The following is a 20,095-nucleotide window of genomic DNA, read 5'->3' as shown; positions in this document are numbered from 1 at the left end:
TTTTAATTATATTTATATTCTTAAATATCAATTTAACATAATTTATTTAAAATATTATTTTTAAAAATATAAATCAGTTTTTTTTATAAAAAAATCTATGTATTTTAAAAAAATAATCTGAATTGATTGTTATAATTAATTAGGATAAAGTAAAATGTATTTAAGATAGTTGAGTTAATAATTTTAAAGGCAGGGTACATCATTTAAATATTTCAAAAAGTTTAGTTTATGTGGGTCCGATAAAAAACGATACATATATTCTTACCCAATTAATTATCAAAATATTTAATTCATTTATTTAAACACAAAAGCATCCCTTCTTTTTATTTTTGGAAAAAAATATTTTACACGGATATTTTAGGTGAAATATACAGGAGCTACTCTGAATATAAAATTTAAGATAAATTTTATATTTTATGTAAAAAATTTTATATCACTGATCTATGTATTTTTAAAATTTAAATTTTATAAATAATATTTTAAATTTTTAGAATGAAAATTTATTTTTTAAATATTAAAATATTATTTAATTTATAAGAGAAAAAAAAATAAAAGAATATATTAGATAATTATGTAAAAGCCAAAATGCTCACTCCAGCGCACCGGTTAACCACTAAATAAAAGAATGTATTATATAATCAAAGGTAAATATTAGGAAAGAGAAAAAATAATTAAAAAATAAAATATTTAAAGAGAGAAAAAATATTATAAAAATAATAAAAATTTTAGGAGAATTGCCATAGTGTACAGTGGAAAGTAGGATTTATCTTAAATATTAGAAATATTTATTGAGAAACTGATTCCGCTCTCTTTTACACGGTTAAAAGAGAAGAATTAAAACTAATTTGCGATGCTCCCTTTGGTTGCGTTCGGAAATATAAAGCGGTTCTTTCCGCGGACTATTCTCAGGTGTTCGTGAAGGTTCGCTTGTTTCTTTCCTTTCGCACTCGCAGCCCTAATTTCTCCATCGTATTCTCCCATCTCAGCTGGAAGCATAGATCTCGATGGATGCACAGCAAGCCAAGGTCGTCTTCTCCTCCTCCTCTATCTAGATCTTTCGTCGCAACGCTTTCTTTTTCTGATTTTGCTTCTGTTTCTTCTTTTCTGGATGCTGTTGTTTTTTGCAAAATTGGTTTTGCACGAATAAAACACGAATTTCCGGTGCTGCAGACGAAGAAGGAAACTTGTTGTAATGAAAACATCTGATGATTATTGGGCAAGTAGATCTTTGTGGGGATTAATTAGGATGTTTGCATTGATGTGGTGTGCATTGACGTCTTAGTGTGATTTTTTGTGGACTGTGCTTTTTGATATAGTGCATAATTCCCCAAAATATATTCAGGCCAAGCTTTTAGCTGTTGAGAAGGAACTTGGTCATGCAGTTCGTGTTTTTACAAACACTGCGCGTTTTGCAAACCCAGGCGAAATTTCTTCGTCATCTACAGGTCACTTGCATTTTTTGTTTCCTTTTACTGTTTGGTACCATGTGTCTATACATACATTGTGAAAGCTTTTATTAACATTTTATAATCTCTTTAATTTAACTGTAAGAATCTACTAAGCTGATTTCTGTTTTTACAAATTGTATATTAACTGCTAATCAATTTTATTTGCAGAGGAACCTGATGAATTTTATGAATTTACCCCTGATGACTATTACCGGATCATGTCAGATAGAATTGGAGGTAGTCTTCATGGTTGTTTGTGACATGAATTTGGATCTTAATCTGTTTTACATTCTTATTTTTCATGGAACAATTGTTTGTTATCCATTCTTTTTACATAACAAGTCTAAATATTGGAACAGAGTATCGTTAACAAACTATAGATTCAATTTTTCTTTCCAACCTTGTATTTTGAATAAATTCATAGCTATGGCACTTCTTTTAATTAATACTCTCTTATGTTTCTCTGCTAACTCAACAGCACAGTCACAAATACTAAAGACCCGCAAAATGAGAGATGCAGAGAAAGCAACCCGCAGAGCAAAAGTAACCAAGGTAAAGGAATGACTATACCGGCTCTTTGCTTGAGGTTCTTTAATCTTCTTATTAGTTGAACCAGGAATTTTTTAACTCATATTTCCTATTCACTAGTAATTATGGCTCTTATGCAATTTAACTTATCTACCTAGAGAGATCAGATTTTTTATGTTCTCCTGTGTTCTTTTATTTGGTATAGTATTCTCTTCTATCTGAAATTCACTTATAAATAGCCTTTCTCAACCAAAGATGAACTTAGATGGATCAATAGACAGATATTGAAGAAAGGAAGTTGAAATTAGTTGTAGAGATGCTTGGATATGCTTATTGGAGAATGAAAAAAAAAAAAACAGTGTAATTGCTGAGCTTCTTGAAGATGTCAGTGAAAGAGCTGGAAGTAGAGTGGAAACAATGTATAAAAATGAAATCTTATTATTGAATTATGAGTTCATAATATAATAATAATAGTATTAATAACATCATAATAATACTTGCCACCCTCCTGAGCAACAAAATCAGTGTGCATCCATCAAAATCTTGTTGCTTCTTAGCTAAGTTTCATTCTTCCTCCTTGGCTCATTGTTTCTTCCCTTGTCCATCCCTATTTCTACTCATTTTATCCCTAGTTTTTGTTGATTCGTTTTTGTTCCAATTTCCTTATGTCACCATGGTCTTTTCTTTGGATCTCTTGTTGATGATGATGACTTACGAATAATGACTATTGTGCATGAGGACTCTACTTATAACACTAAGCCTAAAGTACTCATGTACAACAAAACCAACTAGTTAATGCTAAATTAACCCAATACTACTACACTCCCCTTTTAAGTTAGAAAATAGATACTATCTGTGTCCAACTTGTTACGTAAACTAGAAAGTACAATAAGGTTGATGTGATAAAATATGATACTTGCATGTACGCAAAATAAAACTTAAGGAACTAACAAAGCACATAGTCAATAATCCCTTTGGCCTCAGATTAACCCACCAACAAAGAGTGGAAAGAAAGAGAGGATAAAAATCAGAGACATTAGGAACAAATCTGATGGGTTGATTGCTCCTGAAGCGATGCCAAATAGCACACAAAATACCCTTAAGGAAAAGGAAAGGAGTTGAGGGTGTTGATAGAAAGACAGATAACTTAACCTTTTGTTGGAAGTAGCAAATTGAGAACAATATGTTTTCTTTGTTTAGGTCATCATTGTGAAAATCATAGCTCAATTTTTTGGTATAAGTAGCAAAATGAGAATAAGATGGTTTGGTCCAAATCATAACTGATGATAGAAAGCATAGCTCGACCCTTTGGTAGGAATAGCAAACTGCGACAGTAATTCTTGCTGTTCAACTCTTCAATGGTTGTTTAGGTAGCACGTATACAACAAAGAAATATAATAAGGTAGATTAAAATATGAAAGCAGACGTAGGAAGGCATACTGCAAAGATGAAAGATAATATTGTAAGGAGGTGCTACATAGAAGAAGACCTTAGAAAGAGAAGATGCTCATGTAGAGGGATCACCTCACATAGAAAACACTAAAGATGTTCGTGCTAGGGGTTGCTGCAAGTGGAAGAGACCTTGCGTGCGAGGACGTAGAGAATGGGTTGGGTGAGAGATAGACATGTGGAGAAGGTGGCAGATTAGTGTGTAGTGGTGGAATCTCGAGGAGAGAAACTCCTAGGAAATGTACGTGCATGGAGAAGGTTCTTGCCAAAAGGGAAGACGTTGCATGCTGGAGGAGATCCCCCTGAGGTTATCACATTCAATGCTGTCTCTGGGTCGTACGCTTGGAGCAGAAGACAAAGGATGAGGGACGGCGAGAACAGAGGTTGCACGCTTGGAGCAGAAGACAAAGCATCTTTTCATGCATATGAATACAGGGAAGGATCCAGGAATTAAGAGTCCATCAATGGCTCAATTACTTTATTAAATAAGCTTAATTACTATGGTGACTTGTTCTTCCCATTATTGGCATTTGGCCGAAGACGAGAAATAAAGTAAACCAAAAGGCCAAAAGAAAAACCTAACAAAATAGCAGGAACTACCGCTGGTTTTTTGGCCCAGGGAAAAGAAAAATAAATGACAAAACAACTACAAGGATGAAAGGAAAAGAGAATGGAAGCCTTAACCTTTTTTTCCGATGGTCTCGACAAGAAAAGGCAAAACAAGAGCTTCTCTTGTTGAAGAGGAAGATGGACTAGGGTTGTTGTTGGTCAGCTGGAAAACAACAAAAGGAAGGGAAGAAGGAGGGTTACTACTCTTGAGAAGAGGAAGAAGAAAAGAGAGTTGTTGGAGAAAGAGAAGAGAAAAACAATTAAGCTACGGTTTGGAAGAAAAAAATAGAGAGAAGGAAGGAGAAGATCAGAAGAAGAAGCCAACACGTGGAGGCTTGTGCGTGAGGCGGTGGGAGTGAGATTGTGTACATGGAAGAGAATAAAAAGAAAATAGAGGAGAGAATAAGTTTTCTTAAAAATTCACTAACTCGTTTTAAATTGATTGAACTGGTTTAATCCAATTAAACTTGGTTCGGCCATAACTTGGCCAAATCAACCCCGGTTTAGACCAACATGCTCCTTATCTTCGTGCCGACTCGATGGATTTTGTTTGATCTAGTCCAATTTTAATTCAGCACCTTCACTTCGTGTTCGGTGATTCGGTTTGTTTATTTATTTATTTAGTTAAAAAATCTAATACTTAATTAAACTTATATAGATAATAATAATAAAAAAAATGGGCTGGGCTATACAACCCATACGTGGCTCCGTCTATATCTAAATATATCTTTGCAATTTCCAGCATCTTTTCTTGCTGATGAATGTTTCTTTGCAATTTCCTGCTATCCTTTCCTCTCTTTTTCTGTGTTGCCCTGGTATTATATAGCCTCTGTTTTCCAATTTTTGCTACTAATTAATTTGCATTTAGCTTATGTTTTTTTTTGTCTGTCATTTTGTTGAAGTGACTATGGTAAAAAGTAAAAAAACTAAATAAAAAATATGGAGCTAAATAAATCAAATAAATAGAAAAGGTAAAATCCTCTTACAATCGTATGAAAAGGAACTCATTACTGCATAATAACCTTTTTTTTCTCCTATTGGATTTTCCTTTTGTGATTACTTAAGAATAGTTTTGAATTCTTCTTTCAGGCTGTTATCAGGGTTCGTTTCCCTGATAAGTATGTTCTTGAGGCAAAATTTCAACCATCGGAGACACTCCAAAGTTTGATGGATCTTTTGAAGAAAGTAGTTGCTCGTCCTGATCTACCATTCTATATATGTAAGCCATCTTTTTGAAGCATAAATAAGGTCCTATATAAGATATGAATGCTAGATTTCTCAACAATTTGTTTGTTTTGTGCAATTCACTGTGGTCTATCCAACTTTAGTTATTCCATACGATTGATTCTGGGAGAATTTTTTTGGATTAAGGATGGTATTTTCCATTCGACCAGCTAGGCAAGCACACACTAGCTGATTGGACATAGCCTACAAGTAGAAGCTTTTAGACCCTCATTCATTCACATTATATAGTATGGTTGGAGAGATAAAGTTGTCAAACTAACCACTTCTAGCAAAAGCTTGAGAATTTGTCATGGCAATTGTAGATGGAATTTCAAGTTTTGTCAAAGTTAGATAATCCATGAAACTTCCCAGTAAGTTGTACCTTTCTTTTTCTTTGACTTTGTTGTTCTTCAAACAGATGCTTTCTGTGGGTTTCCTCATGTTAATCCATTACATTGTGTGATTCTTGTTGGATCAAATTCCTTAATATTGCGACAAGAAAGTTTTTTTTTCATACTCCATCTTCAGATGAGATATCTACTGGCCATATATACAGGGCTGATCCATGCTGAGTTTTCCATAGTTTGTTGAATACGAAGGCCAAAAAGGTTTGGCCTTTGCAAATAGGAACATGTCATTTGGCTTTGCTTGTGCCAAGAATTTAGTCGTTATCCTCGAATTTCTCCCTAGGTTTGCTAGTACGGCAAGTGTGGATTTGCTTTCCCAAACACTTCATCCCACAAAACTTGCCCCTCTTTACATAAAAACTTATTAGGTTGTGTTCCCTTGATGAGAACAAGTTCTTACTGGATATCATGGTTGACATTATGTACAATGTCGGTATAAGTATCAAAAGTTCTTGAAATTTAGATATCAACCGTAACGAATCAGTGAGATTAGAATTGGTAAAACAATATTTTTAAAAGTAATAATAATTATATGAAATTATGATTTAAAACTAATTTAATTCTAATTTAAAATTGATTGAATTGAATTTTGATAGTAAAATAATTTAATTCTGATTATATATTGAATTTTAATTCTATTGTAAAGCAGATAAACTTTGATTTTGAAATTGATTAAACTTTAATTTTATTCTGATTTTAAATTGATTAAACTGCTTATTCAAATTTGATTTTAAATTAATTTAATTATGACTTAAAATTGATTAAATATCATTTTAATCTTAAAAAATTAATAATGATTTAAAATTGATTATTTTTAATTTTGACTTTAAATTAACTTAATTGTGATTTAAAAATGACTAAATTAATTGAATTGATTAAACTTTATTCTGACTTGAAGTTGATTCTATTCATAGTTTAAAATTAAAATAAATTTGAATTATTAAATTAAACAGATTAATTAAATTTAAATCTGATTAAAATCAATTTAAATTAAGTTGATTCTAAACATTAATTAATTAAGTTAATTAGACTCGTTAAATTTAAATCTGATTCAAATTAATTTAAATTAATTACATCGATTCAAAATATATTATTGAATTTAATTTAATAAAATTAATTAAATTACTCTAATGAAATCAATTAAAGTTAATCTAATTAACTTTTGTAATTAAATTTAATAAATTTTAGTTATTTAAATAAAATAAGTATGTTTAAACTAAGTTAACTAATAGTTTAAAGCTTTAATTAATAACTAATTAATTATTAAACTATTAAATGATAAGCTATTAATAAGTAATTAATTAAATACATTTACCTCTTCTCCTCAGTCCCAACTCCCTAATGAACAAACGAGCAAACACTTCTACTTCTCTGTAAGAATGCCCAAGAACTACACAATTGATGTCATGAAACCGAAGGCTTGTCATTGGCTTTTCCTCACAACTGCAAATAGTCACACTCCCGTCTCTCCTCCTCGCTCTGATTCCAGCAGTAAATTAATGTCACTATGCTACTTGCTGGCAATTGCACGTTAAGTTCTTCTCCAAAATCAATTTTCCCCCTTTCTACACTAGATTCAGATGGATTGGGATGGATCTGAGTGGTAGAGAGGTTGAGCAATTTAGTTGACTTATTTACATCTAATTATCATCAAATTTCTCGACTACTCAACATTTTATAGATTCTCAGCATGTTGTCTGAGAAATCTCTAGGAATCAAATTGACCAATTCTGATCTTGATCCAACTCAGCCTATCCGTATTAGGATCCACTGAGTCTGCCAACCATGCTCAAAGACAACTTCGTTAGAACTGATGAACAAACATGTGGTTCTTCTGCATTACTGATTTTTGGACTAATGAGCAAGTAATGGTACTTTAGTATTTATCCATATAAGAGGAAAATAATCTTAATGATTAATTTGCTTCAGATACGACTCCTCCAAAGGAACGTGTTAAAGATACATCAAAGGATTTCTACTCGGCTGGCTTTGCTCCAGGAGCTATTGTCTATTTCTCTTACGATCTTCCAAAAGGTTTGCCTTTGTCACTTAAATGGGTTTTTAGCTAATTAATTGTTGGATCTGATGAACAACAAAGAAAAAGGAAAAAAAATATTGCCTCTTATATGCCATGCCTTATTTGCTTAAAGCTAAAGTTTAGTAACCAGGATGAAGGAATTTCATATAGAATTGTTAATGAGAACCAGGCTAATAAGCGATAGTTGTTTCAGCGTGTACAATGCAAGGTGCTGAGTACAGGTAGGAGTATAGGTTCTCTTTAAGTGCTGTAGTCTGTTTATTTTTCACATGCTATATGTGTTTTGTCTTTACTAAATTAAGAATAACTAAATTAAAAAAGAAATAGTATCCTTCTATTCATAATTCCTTTCTTCTCTTCTCTCTACTCCATTTTGTCAATTTTAGTCTTCCAACTCGCCTCCAGTTATGAAAAACATTAAAAATGCCAAATTAGACATGGATTGCATCAATATTAACATTGATATAATAATCCATTCATACAACAATTCATAGCATGATCTTTATAACTCAAATTGTGAAAAAGACAACCTTAGCCTTCAGAAATTATTTTAGAAACTTATTCTACGGAACAACAAATAAATATCCGAATTATTCACCTCCACTTCCTGTGTTCCTATAACTACGTGCCGTCATATTCTTTATGGCCTAAAACTGGTGAGAAAATGACAACTTTACTATATAGCTTTGAAAGAATGAAGAATCTAAAGACAAAAGGGGACACGATTGAATGAAGTGTAAAAGTTAGAACATAAAACAAGAGGATATTGATAGCATTGTATACCCTATTAATTACTTGAACACTTTTTATGCACTAAATTATGCGCAAGGAATGGCAACATAATATTTATTGTTAATATGAAACCAACAGAAAACTGTGCTGCAACTAGAACATTACAAAGAAGATGAAATTTGATCAAAAAGGGAAGGAAAAGATCCTATACCTCAACTCAAACTTTTGGTATAGAAAATGTGCAGTTGAAAATTTTTCTGGTGAAGAACTGAAGAAGGCATTGCATATGTGAAAGATCATTGTTACGGGATAAAATAAAATTGGGTGTGTGTGTGAAAGCAAATTATCATTCGGCAGTCAGGTCCTTGGTCTGCTTGATTTGGGCAGACCAAATTTATAGTTAAATTTGAAATTTTTTGTCCTTCCACTTATCCTTCTCGATTGATCCATCCTTCCAACCAAACAAGGTAAAGAATGGGCATATACTTCCTTTCATCTATTACTAATCTGTTAAAATCAAGTTAAAGAACAGTTCTTTTAGTTGTATCAATAATCATTATATCTTGTAATCATATTTTGCCATCTAGATACATTTGATTAAGTAATTATAGAATAGTGAGCATCGACACATCAATTATCTACTGAGACTAGTTGATTTTTTGCAACAGATTTGGAGTCTGATGATTCAAAGGAAGGACCTTATCTTCGTGATGATATCCTATCTTTGAATGGTTTGGATCTGCCTATCGATCGAGTTGATCCTGCTCATCCTGAAGAAGAGCTAAAGGGAGTGCAGATTCCATCTTCTGCTCCTGATCCTAAGCCACCTGCTAAGAAACCAGCCAAGCCTAAATGGCTTAAGCTGTAAATGGTCCTCAGGTGATTGCGCTTGAGCTTAAATGTGAGTCTTTTCCTTTGGTCATTTTGATGCAATTCCATCCAAATCGGGAGTTGGTTGTGTTTCGTAAACGACCTGAGAAGTTGGTGGAATTTGTAAAGATGGTTATAACTCCACCGTCGTTCATTAACTTGTACATCCTTCTGATATCATATGCCTCAGAACTCCACTCATTTTCTAATACTAAAACCAACAGTGGAAGACTTTAAGATAACATTGATCAACTAAAAAACCAAACCTAGTCTTAAATGATAAACCCTGGAAAAAACAATGGTTACAGGCAAAAATCTAGTATTCAAGATTTAATGCAAAACTAAAGCATCAACATTTTAGCTTGAGAACCTAGTGGCAACACAAGGGATCAATATCTGGAAACTATTGTGTTTTATTGTCACAAAGTACAAAGCACATTTTTTGTTAAGTGCTCCTTGAGGTATCATCACAACTAGTTTAATATGTTAGTGGGTTGTGCATGGCATCATACGGCTTGGGTTTGCTTATGCTCAGCCAAACATGGCCTGTGTTTAACTTGGTCGGATCTCAGCCTAGTCATTGGCTCGAGGATAGTTGAACCCTTTCCGACTAGACTCATTTGGCTCAATTTCTATGAAAAAATAAAAATTATTAATATTTTCATTTTCCCGTTTTGAAAGAGGTGGAAGGAATTTTCTGCAGTTGAGTATGTGGGAGGAAATATCTGACCAGGCTAGGCATTGTGTTGTGCCTAGCCTGGTCCGACCTGCGGGGTCTCTGCGCCCAACTTGAGCTTATTTGGGGTTTGGACCAGATAGTACACTGCAGCTAGTACAATCCTAATGCAGACTTTATACTAAATCTTAGGCTAGTAAAATGGGTCGGTTCGTGTCAGCCCCTCCATATGCCTGGTACCATCGAGCTGACGACCAACAATCATATATCGACAAGGTATAGTGTGACATCATATTAGTTCAATCTTCACTCATGGCATCTGGTGAAACATCATGTTCTCCGGGTGAGTGATATCTCCTCTTTTCGGTCTGGTGGAAACAAAGTGCACCCCAAGGTGTCTGACAGATACTTCAAACATCTTTCTTTCTTTGTTTTTCATTACCCCCCATTTTCGATATTTGATTTTTTGTAGATTCTTCCTGGTTACAGCTACGAGTTTAGTGATTTATTCTCAAAGTCTTTGCAGCTCCAGCATCTATGAGATCAAAAAAGCAGGGAGACAAAGATAAGAAGAAGATGATAAAAGAGATCTCGGTAGTTAGGCAAAGAGATTGTTCATTGCTCACTGAATTGTGGCAGGCCATGCCCTGCATGCCATGTGCTCCTTTGAGCTCTAAGTTTGGACTCAGGACCATGAATTATCTCTTCTTTTCTTCCTTGCATGGTACATCATCTTCTCATATCTGTATCTTCTTCTCGGTCTAATTCGACAGCTACAACAGCTTTATTCATGCTGGCAAAGAAATTGAACATTGAACTAAACTGAGATTGACCTTGTAGAATCAATCTCCGCATACTCTGTAAGTTGAGGGAACTATGCCTCTTGATTATCCATGGTCGATAATGTTGCTGAACCTTTCAATTCTCTTGTCGAGTGACACCAATTCTCGGGTTACTTGCAAGGTGGGTTGAACATTTAGCCTTGATGCATGACTAAGTTGACCAGGAGACCACATGCAAGTGCATCTAGCACAGAACCCAACTGGCCTAGCTCAAGACAACACAATATATTAAGAGATAATTATGGACTTCTGAGTCGATTGCTACAACAGCAATTGTGAGTTTTTCCTTTGTCACCTTCAACATGTTCTAAATTTTTTTCTATAAAGTCCTTAGTTCACCTTGCTACAACACAAATTCTCTTTGCGAAATAGAATAATACCCAACATATTATTTTGAACTTTCCTATCTTGTGTTTTGTGCTTGTCATCTTGTTCTATTGGAAGAAATTATTCTTGCGGGCATATAAAATGTTTGTCATAGTACTTATGCCACAAGCCATGAAGGTTTTGTAGAGTTACTACACATGAAGGAGATTACGCTTCTGGTACATTCATTTACATAGGGCAATTTCAAATGGTAGATTCAAGCATATATCTTATTGTCAGTGATCAAGCAAGTGTTTTTTTTATCGATATCAACAAACAGTGTTGTAACACTGGTAGGCGATGGCGGAATGGTCTGTGCCTAGGTGGTTGCACTTTATTATACTTATTTTTATACATAATAGTAATAAAAATTAATAACCATATTAATAATTAAATATAAAAAATATTAACTAAAAATAAAAAAATTAATCTGCTCATGTGATTAGTAGAGGCTCGTTGTCAGGCTCGAGCGATGCGTTCAAGATTGTGTGATGGGTCCGGACCAAAAATAAAAAAATTACTCTGCTCGTGTGATTAGTCAAGGCCCGTTGTCAGGCTCGAGCGATGAGTCCAAGATTGTGTGATGGGTCCAGACCAATTGTCTGGCTTGCACGACAAGTTCAGACTCGTCATCGGGCTCGCACAACATGTTGCAGCATGTCGATATGTTGCATATGCCACCCGTTTGAGTGAAATGAGATGAAAATTCAATATATATATATATATATATATATATATATAAGTCTAACCTAATGACGACAGGCAACAGACGATAATCGATAATAGCAACGGTGGTGAGCGGCTGCGGTGGTTTGATATGGAAGGCGGTGAATTTTTTTTTAAATCAAAGCGAAGGATTTTTTTTTTAAACATACCATTGCTTTAACTGCTTTAAAAGATCGCTTTCAATGAAAGTGGGGGTGGATGATATCTGTCTCCCACCTTAGCAGTCGACTCAAGTGTCATTTAGAACACTGTCAACAAATTTCACTACGGACGAAGATTGCTATTGTTTTGATTGTTTAAGTTACAATATTTGATTGATTGTCTATTTGCATTTACAATCATTAGAAACTTAGTTATTGCTTCACTCCCATGGCATGTGAAAGCCACTTTTTGATGTTCACTTTATGGGCATGTGCCATATGATACCACCTTTTTATTTTCCTAACCATGGTTTAAATCTCACTAACGCCACATGTTTGCTATCAAATCTAACTAAACCTTTTCCCCCTCTAAGTATTAAACCTAATTGCAATCATCCATTCCATTGATATAGGAACATCTGCGATTCAGAAGTTTCTCTATTCAATCTTTTTCCCTTCTTATTGTTGGATATCTCATTCGCATATATATATTTATTTCTTGAGCTTCTAGTAAGTTATAGATAGAGTTAATATAGATCGAATCTTTGATAATTCCATCATACATGATTGAGTTGTAAAATCATACATGATTGAGTTGTAAAAATTTTTGGATAGGAATTCTTTCTAGTTGCTCTGAAACAATTATGATATTTTTTAGAAGTACTATGGATTTATGTTTCTACCCGCAATATGCCTCTAAGTACTAAATCTCATTGTAAATTTTAATTTGGTTCAATTAGTCTATTATTTCAATGGATTCTAATGTTAGTAGAAATTAGTCAAGTTGTTCTTCACATTCTTTCTTATTCAAAAAATGACAATGACAATAATTCTATCAATTGTCATTCTCTTAAATTGATGTTACACCATGTCGACACTCTAAACTAACATATCTAACTACCTATTGAGATTTCGGTGCACTGACAAGATGTTTTATAGGTTTGTTTGCTTTCGCTATCTCATAATGAATGTAGTTGTGGAAGCTACTTTGGGATGTAATGACGTATTAAATTTTGCTCAAGCTAACTAAACTAACCTAAACACCAACAATAGTACAAAAAATTGTCTAACTATATTTCAACTTCTCATGATTTTAATGATGACTCAATATGGTCCAACTATAGTTTGGCGAAGCTCTGATTAGGGGAAAAAGCATTAATATCTTAAGTCAATTCCTCGTGTATATGAGCTTGTGGAGTTTTGTGAGATCATTGCATAGTGTGTATCCCTTAGACTATAAAGAAAGTTCTATGAGACTTCCATATGATCTATTAAAATAAAAAATAAAAAATAATCCTAATTAGTCTCATTGACTATTTCTGGAGTGACCGACCCAGTCTCATGGAAATTTTCCACCGGCCACCAGGATAAATCGGGAAGCGCACGCGGTGGCCAACCCAGAAGCCCAGCATCCTTTGATTACGCCCCTCATTTGGAGGAAAAAATACTTACAAATACATCGTAGTTGGGGTTTGAACCGCGAGTGCCTGGGAGATAACTTGAATGTCCTACCATGGCACCATAACCCCGAGGACTGACTTCCATATGATCTATAACACTTTATGGATTAGAATATTGGAGTATTAGAAAAAGCAAAGTTTACAAAAAATGATCAATATATTTGTTGAATTGCTAAGATAAAATTAAAATAAAAAGTACTATCAAGAACGATGAAATTTGACAACAACTCCAAATAGTTAGTTGGGGTAATCATGATTAATGATAATGACTTTATGTCTTAATCATAAGTGGTGTATTATTCGTACACTATAAATTGTGCATATTTTGCCAAAGCTTACGGTGTGAGAGGTTCCAATAGTCTAAATAGGCCTTGCACATCTAACATACACACACAAAAAAAAACTTCTATAGATAACTTGGCAACATCATTACTAAGCATTAAGTATTTCCAACAAATATAAATAATTAAACTTATCACATCTCAATTTTCAACTTAAATGTGTTTTTGAACAATAAATATATAATGATAATTGTTAATTATGAGGAACCAAGGATTGTATCAAGTTTCTATCATTTGCAATGTGTAGCTTGATTTTGAAGTTTTGATTAATGACCTATCACCTCTAAACTAAATGTACCTTGAAGCAATTTCAATATGAAAATTATTGAATATTTTTTTTAGGATAGGTGTAATTTATTCTAATTTGCTAATATTAAAATTTTCAATAATATTATTGTGGCTCAATTTTTTTTAAGGATCAACTAACATAATTCCCCTAAATAAATGAAGTGTAATTGATACTGACAAGTGCAATTATCACCTTTATGATTAATTAAGAAAAATAAAAAGAAAAAGAATTTTTCTTACAATACTTTTATCGTACAACATACAAGATGAAGGAAAATAAATAATTGTAATAATTTTATGAAAAATATATTTTTAAATCTTTTAATTTGATATATAATATTCTTGCCGACAAGATACAATAACTTCTTTCTTTTAGTAATTTTAGTTTATTGAGTCTAATTTAATACATTTTTAAACATTTAACTGGTCTAATTAATCAATTTCAGATTAAAAAAATGTGTATCAAATTAGATTTTTCTAATACATGTAATTGATATTATAATTTAATTAAAATTCTTAATTTAGTTAGTTACTAATTACGTGGATATTGTCCCCTTGAAAATAACTCCATAGACAACATATACAAACAATTAATGTTGGATTCTCCAAAGCCACTTTCACAATAGTTGGAGTCACAAAGATATTATTATTATTACTATTTTATTATTAATAGAAAAATAATTTTGTATATTTATTGGTCAATAGAATTTAGTTATATTCTCCGCATGTACTAGAGGTTGCAAAAGATTCAATCTCTAGCGTTTTGTTTGTTTCTCCATTGGCTTTCCTCTTTTCTACATTATCACTTTAAAAACTTCATGCCAAAATATTGTGGCCAAGTCATTACCATTTTTGTGAAAAACTCCATTTATTATTATTTCTATATTCCTATGAGTATTTATGGATCCATCCTCTTCATTGTAACAATAATGGAGAGATGAATTCGGCAATACTAATCAAAAGAGGAGAAAAGAAGAAGGGCAAAATTGATAATAATAAAATCATAAAAGTATTTTAATAATGATAAATTTAGTTAGTTTATTAATTTTGTAGTGATCGATCTGGTAATTTTTTAGTAGAGATTAAAAGTATTTCAATAATATATATAAAGTAGGACGATAAATGGATCCAGAACATTTTGGTGTTCAACTTGATAAATGATTTTTTTATTCATTGCATTAAATAAATTTGACTAAATGATCAAATTTAAATATATGCGTTTAATTTATTAATGTTTATATTCAGGAATAAAAGATCATCAACTATTTATAAATATTTTGAAGTATATTTATCAACCAAATTCTTGTCAAACTTATAAATTAAAAAAACCCCCAAAACTAATAAATAAATTTTCATTAATCAATGAAATAACTTTAAAAATATATTAAAAAAAAACAAATAGATAGGACGGTAAACGAGCCGAGCCAAACTTTGAGGTGTTCAAACTTATTTGATAAGGTGAATGAGTCGAGCTTAAAATAAATAAAACTTTGACTTGATTTATTTTTTATGAGCTTGAGCTTGTTTGAAGCTTGGCTTGAGCTTGACTTGTTTAGATGTTATTGAGCTCTCAATTCAAGTTTGGTTTGAGCTGGGTTCAAGTTTGGCATGAGCTTGGTTCAAACTTGGTTTGTTTTGGATATTATCGAGCTCTCAATTCTAACTTGTTTAATTGTTTGAAAACTTTAGTTGTTTGATTGGTTATTGAGCTTGATAATTTAAATTTATTTGTTTATTTTATTTTATTATTTATTTAGCATATTGAAAGAATTTTATTAATGAATATAGTTCGTGAATATTGTTCATGAACATTATTCACAAACGTTGTTCACGAACATTAACGAACTTAATATATATGTGTTCATGCTTGCTTATTTAGTTTAACGAATTGTTCAAACTTATTTATTTAATTAATCTTGTGTATATTGAATAAACATAAATAAATTCTTATCAAACCGAATACCAAACTTATTCACGAACGCTTGATTCATTTATAGTCCTACAAGACATGAGACACCGCAATAAACTCGAGTTAAATCGAGAATTACCCTAAACCCGAGGGGCTATTTTTCATAATTTCCCTTCAGCTTTGGAACTTCCACTCTGCAAAGTGTCCAAACGAGAAGAGCTAACGAGAAGAGCTGGAACGTTCTTCCAGTTCAGGTCTCTTTTTGGGAATGATCTGATCTGATCGGATATATGGAGATGGAGGCAAGCTGCCAGTCGCCATCATTATCTTCGCTGCTCCCACTCAAAAGCTCTTCACCACTTTTTTTTCTTTGGTCTCTTTTGGTGGCAGAGCGAGCTCTGGGTTCTTCGCCACGAGTACCATCTATATAATCGTGTCCTCTGGTAGTTCTTGAACTGTTGATCTGAAAGAAGATGGATTTAAACTTCATTTCTCCTCTTTGATCTGGACGTCGCTTCTAGTGTAAGTTTACTTTTCTAGATTTCCATTTTTTTTTTTGGTTCTTGCATCTTTTTGCAGCGATATAATCTCCAGAATGGGAGCTCTACTGTTTAGGGATTATTAGGGTTCTTTCAGATTGGATATGCGCGGTTTAGGCTGGCTTTGTTTGTTCTTTGTTTGATGCGAGTACCGATTTTGGCGATATCTTGTGAAAGTTCGTCTGTTCGCGTGTGAAACTAGGGTTTTTGATGCTTGGATGAGATTTGGCTTCTTTTGATTCAGGTAAATGACGGAACCCTACTTCCCGCTCCGGTGGGAGAGCACGGGCGACCAGTGGTGGTACGCCTCTCCGATCGATTGGGCAGCAGCCAATGGTCACTACGACCTCGTCCGGCAGCTGCTTAACCTCGACGCCAATCTCCTCATCAAGCTCTCGTCGCTTCGCCGCATCCGGCGGCTCGAGACGGTGTGGGACGACGACGCGCAGTTCGCCGACGTGGCCAAAAACCGATCTTTCGTGGCTCGGAATCTCTTTCATGAGTGCGACAGGAAGAACAAGAAGAACTCACTGGTCCGGGCCGGGTACGGCGGGTGGCTACTCTACACGGCGGCCTCTGCTGGCGACGTGAGCTTTGTGAGGGAGCTGCTTGAGAGAGACCCCTTGGTGGTGTTTGGTGAAGGAGAGTATGGTGTCACTGATATCTTTTATGCTGCAGCGAGGAGCAAGAATTCAGAGGTTTGTAGGCTGCTGTTTGATTTTGCAGTGTCACCTAAATCTTCCATTGGCGGCGGCGGCGACACTGGTGGTGGTGGTGGTGGTGGAGGATTTGATTCTGGCTTTAGGTGGGAGATGGTGAACAGGGCTCTGCATTCTGCTGCCAGAGGAGGAAACTTGGAGTTCTTGAAGGAACTTCTTGCCGATTGCTCAGATGTATTGGCTTACAGAGATACTCAAGGATCGACCATCTTGCACTCTGCTGCCGGAAGAGGACAGGTCGAGGTGAGAAATGCTTCTACTTTGAAGAACACAGTATTGATTCTGACAAATAGGTTTTGATCTTGATTCATTGCTTGCATTAGTGTTTTTTGCTTGAAGATAACTTAGCAATTTCACTACAAGTTGCATGACAAGGGTTTCTTTTATCCACTTGTGATGGTCGCAATTGCCGTCAATCCACATGTTGCTGCTTTCTTTAGGTTGTTTGTCGCATCAAAGAAAGGATTGTAGGGAGCACGCCGCGGTTTGATATTGTTCTTCCTTCCTCCCTAAGACCTTGTTTAGTTGGGATGATAGAAGCTGAGAGATATTAAGGATGAATGAAGGATTGTAGGAAGCATACCACGGTTTGCTGTTGTTCATCCTTCCTCCCTATGACCTTGTTTAGTTGGGAGGTTAGAGGCTGAAAGATATTAAGGATGAATGAAGAAGGATTGTAGGGAGCATGCCATGATTTGATATTGGTTATCCTTCCTCCCTACGACCTTGATATCAAGGATGAATGTCCCCAGAGCGTAGCACAGATGGGGAGTGCATGGTTCTGTGACTGAAAGGTTCAGGGGTCGATCCCTGGGGTGTCACTGCCTGGGGTTAACGTCTCCGCCATGATGCACTTTCTCCCTGTGTACTTGCATTTACCTCCCTCCATATCCGTGGAACCGGCTCTAGGGGGGCTGTTGATGTGGTGGTTCCACATTTTTTTTTTTGATATCAAGGATGAATGAAGAAAGGATTGTAGGGAGCATATTACGGTTTGATATTGTTCATCCTTACTCCCTAGGACCTTGTTTAGTTGGGAGGATAGAAGGGGTAAAAGCTGAAAGATATTAAGGATGAATGAAGGATATTAACTTCTCTAGTAACTCTAAATGCTCTTTTGAATCTTGCCTTTCACTTGCTAATCTCATGCCATTCTTTAGCAAATTTCTAATCGCATATTTGTTTCTAGGTTAGTCAACTCTGTTTCACACTTGTAAGCATTATCTAATGATCCAGGTAGTCCAGGATCTACTTGTATGTTTTGATGTGATTGACTCTAGAGATAGCCGAGGAAACACAGCCTTGCATGTGGCGGCTTTTCGAGGATACTTATCAGTTGTAGAAGCCATAATTATGGTTTCTCCATCGTCCTCCCTTTTAACAAACAATGCCGGCGATACTTTCCTTCATATGGCAGTGGCGGGCTTCTGCACTCCTGGTTTCAAAAGACTTGATCGGCAAATGAATCTCATGAAGCAGTTGGTTGATGGAACCATTGTAAATATCGATAAGATCATCAATGAGAGGAACAATGATGGAAGGACTGTCCTCCATATGGCTGTCATTAGCAATGTGCATACAGACCTAGTTGAACTTCTGATGAAGATTCGATCTATCAACCTTAATATTCGAGATAATGATGGTGTTACACCCTTGGACATAGTCAGGCAGCACCCGCGATCAGCATCTTCTGAGATGCTTATCAAACAATTGATTTCTGCTGGCGGAATTGCCAAGTCGAAGGACTACAGGGCAAGGTCAGCCATTGCTTCCCACATAAAAATGCAATGCGCTGGAAGCAGTCCAGGTACTTCGTTTAGGGTTTCGGATGCTGAAATATTCTTATACACGGGGATCGAAGCTTCCGAGGCTAGCGGAAGGCTGAGCTCATGTTCCACTGCTAGTAAGAGTGAGGCCACCCACATCAGTGCCTTGGACGAAAGCCATGGGTTTTACGATAAGAAGAAACAAAATCCTATTAGTAATGCAGCAAGGCATCTCAAGATTCTACTCAGGTGGCCTCGTCGGAAGGAGAAGACATCTGAGACACCAAATAAGTTTGGAGATGATGAATCATTGGAATCTTTCAAGAAATTGGTTGGCAAAGAAGATGCTCTAACTCCCCTCCGACAACGCTTCTCGGTGACGGCACCAGGTATCATTAAGCAGCGAACACTTTCTGTCAGAAGTGCTGCTCCAACGCCAAGTTCCACAACTAAAAAGAAACTATCAGCGAGTCTAATGCGAGGAGTGTTTCAAACCATGCCTCATCTAGCTCCGGCTGTGCATACTGATCCAGGCTCATTTTCACGATCATCATTATCATCTACAACAGAGAAAGACAAAGGAGTATGTTTGGGAAGTGAAAATGATAGAGCCTCCTGTTCAAGTTCTGCAATAAATTGCAGTGCAACGGCAGATTCTGTGACACCGAGAGCTAGTCTTGTAAATATTCGCTTGATGAACCAGTACTTCTGCCTCGGTGCACAAGATTTGGCAACGGATGAATCTGGCAAAGAACAGCAATCTAATCAAGAACCCAAGCCCTCACTTATACCAGTGGTTTGATTTTACTTCAACAGCAAGCCTGAGCAACAAGACCCTTAGGACATAGCATATAGATAGACTTATGTAGTGTGCAGCTAGGTTGATATTCCTCTGCAGTGTGTTTCAAGTTTGCAAGTGTATTTATTGTGTTGCTGATGATAGTTGAGTTGATGTAGCCCACCTATCTCCAGAATATTTTTAACAAAAGAAACTTCAGCAAACCAAATTATCCATCCT

At 34.9% G+C, this 20,095-nt stretch overlaps 2 protein-coding genes across 5 annotated transcripts; both read left to right on the top strand.

Moving 5' to 3' along the window:
• The first annotated feature begins 809 nt into the window (after positions 1-809).
• On the top strand, positions 810-10,886 carry LOC121981553 (plant UBX domain-containing protein 1-like). 4 transcript variants are annotated; one of them, XM_042534141.1, is made up of 8 exons: positions 810-909; positions 987-1,025; positions 1,343-1,445; positions 1,617-1,685; positions 1,927-2,000; positions 5,124-5,253; positions 7,595-7,699; positions 9,104-9,482. In XM_042534141.1, the coding sequence occupies exons 2-8, from the start codon at positions 1,005-1,007 to the stop codon at positions 9,301-9,303; spliced, it is 702 nt and encodes a 233-aa protein (XP_042390075.1). In that variant the 5' UTR covers positions 810-909; positions 987-1,004; the 3' UTR covers positions 9,304-9,482. The 4 variants fall into 4 exon arrangements, with proteins under 4 accessions (XP_042390075.1, XP_042390073.1, XP_042390074.1 ...); XM_042534139.1 differs by adding an exon at positions 10,508-10,886 and having other exon boundaries at positions 824-1,025; positions 9,104-9,314; XM_042534140.1 differs by adding an exon at positions 10,454-10,479 and having other exon boundaries at positions 824-1,025; positions 9,104-9,314.
• A 5,372-nt stretch (positions 10,887-16,258) lies between these two features.
• Positions 16,259-20,091, top strand: LOC121981552 (putative ankyrin repeat protein RF_0381). Its single transcript, XM_042534137.1, has 3 exons — positions 16,259-16,575; positions 16,837-17,554; positions 18,548-20,091. The coding sequence occupies exons 2-3, from the start codon at positions 16,841-16,843 to the stop codon at positions 19,877-19,879; spliced, it is 2,046 nt and encodes a 681-aa protein (XP_042390071.1). The 5' UTR covers positions 16,259-16,575; positions 16,837-16,840; the 3' UTR covers positions 19,880-20,091.
• Positions 20,092-20,095: the final 4 nt, after the last annotated feature.

This window comes from Zingiber officinale, chromosome 5A, assembly GCF_018446385.1.
Source record: "Zingiber officinale cultivar Zhangliang chromosome 5A, Zo_v1.1, whole genome shotgun sequence".
Taxonomy (NCBI): domain Eukaryota; kingdom Viridiplantae; phylum Streptophyta; class Magnoliopsida; order Zingiberales; family Zingiberaceae; genus Zingiber; species Zingiber officinale.
The sequence above is the reverse complement of the archived record's forward strand: the minus strand, read 5'-3'. Positions and strand labels throughout refer to the sequence as shown.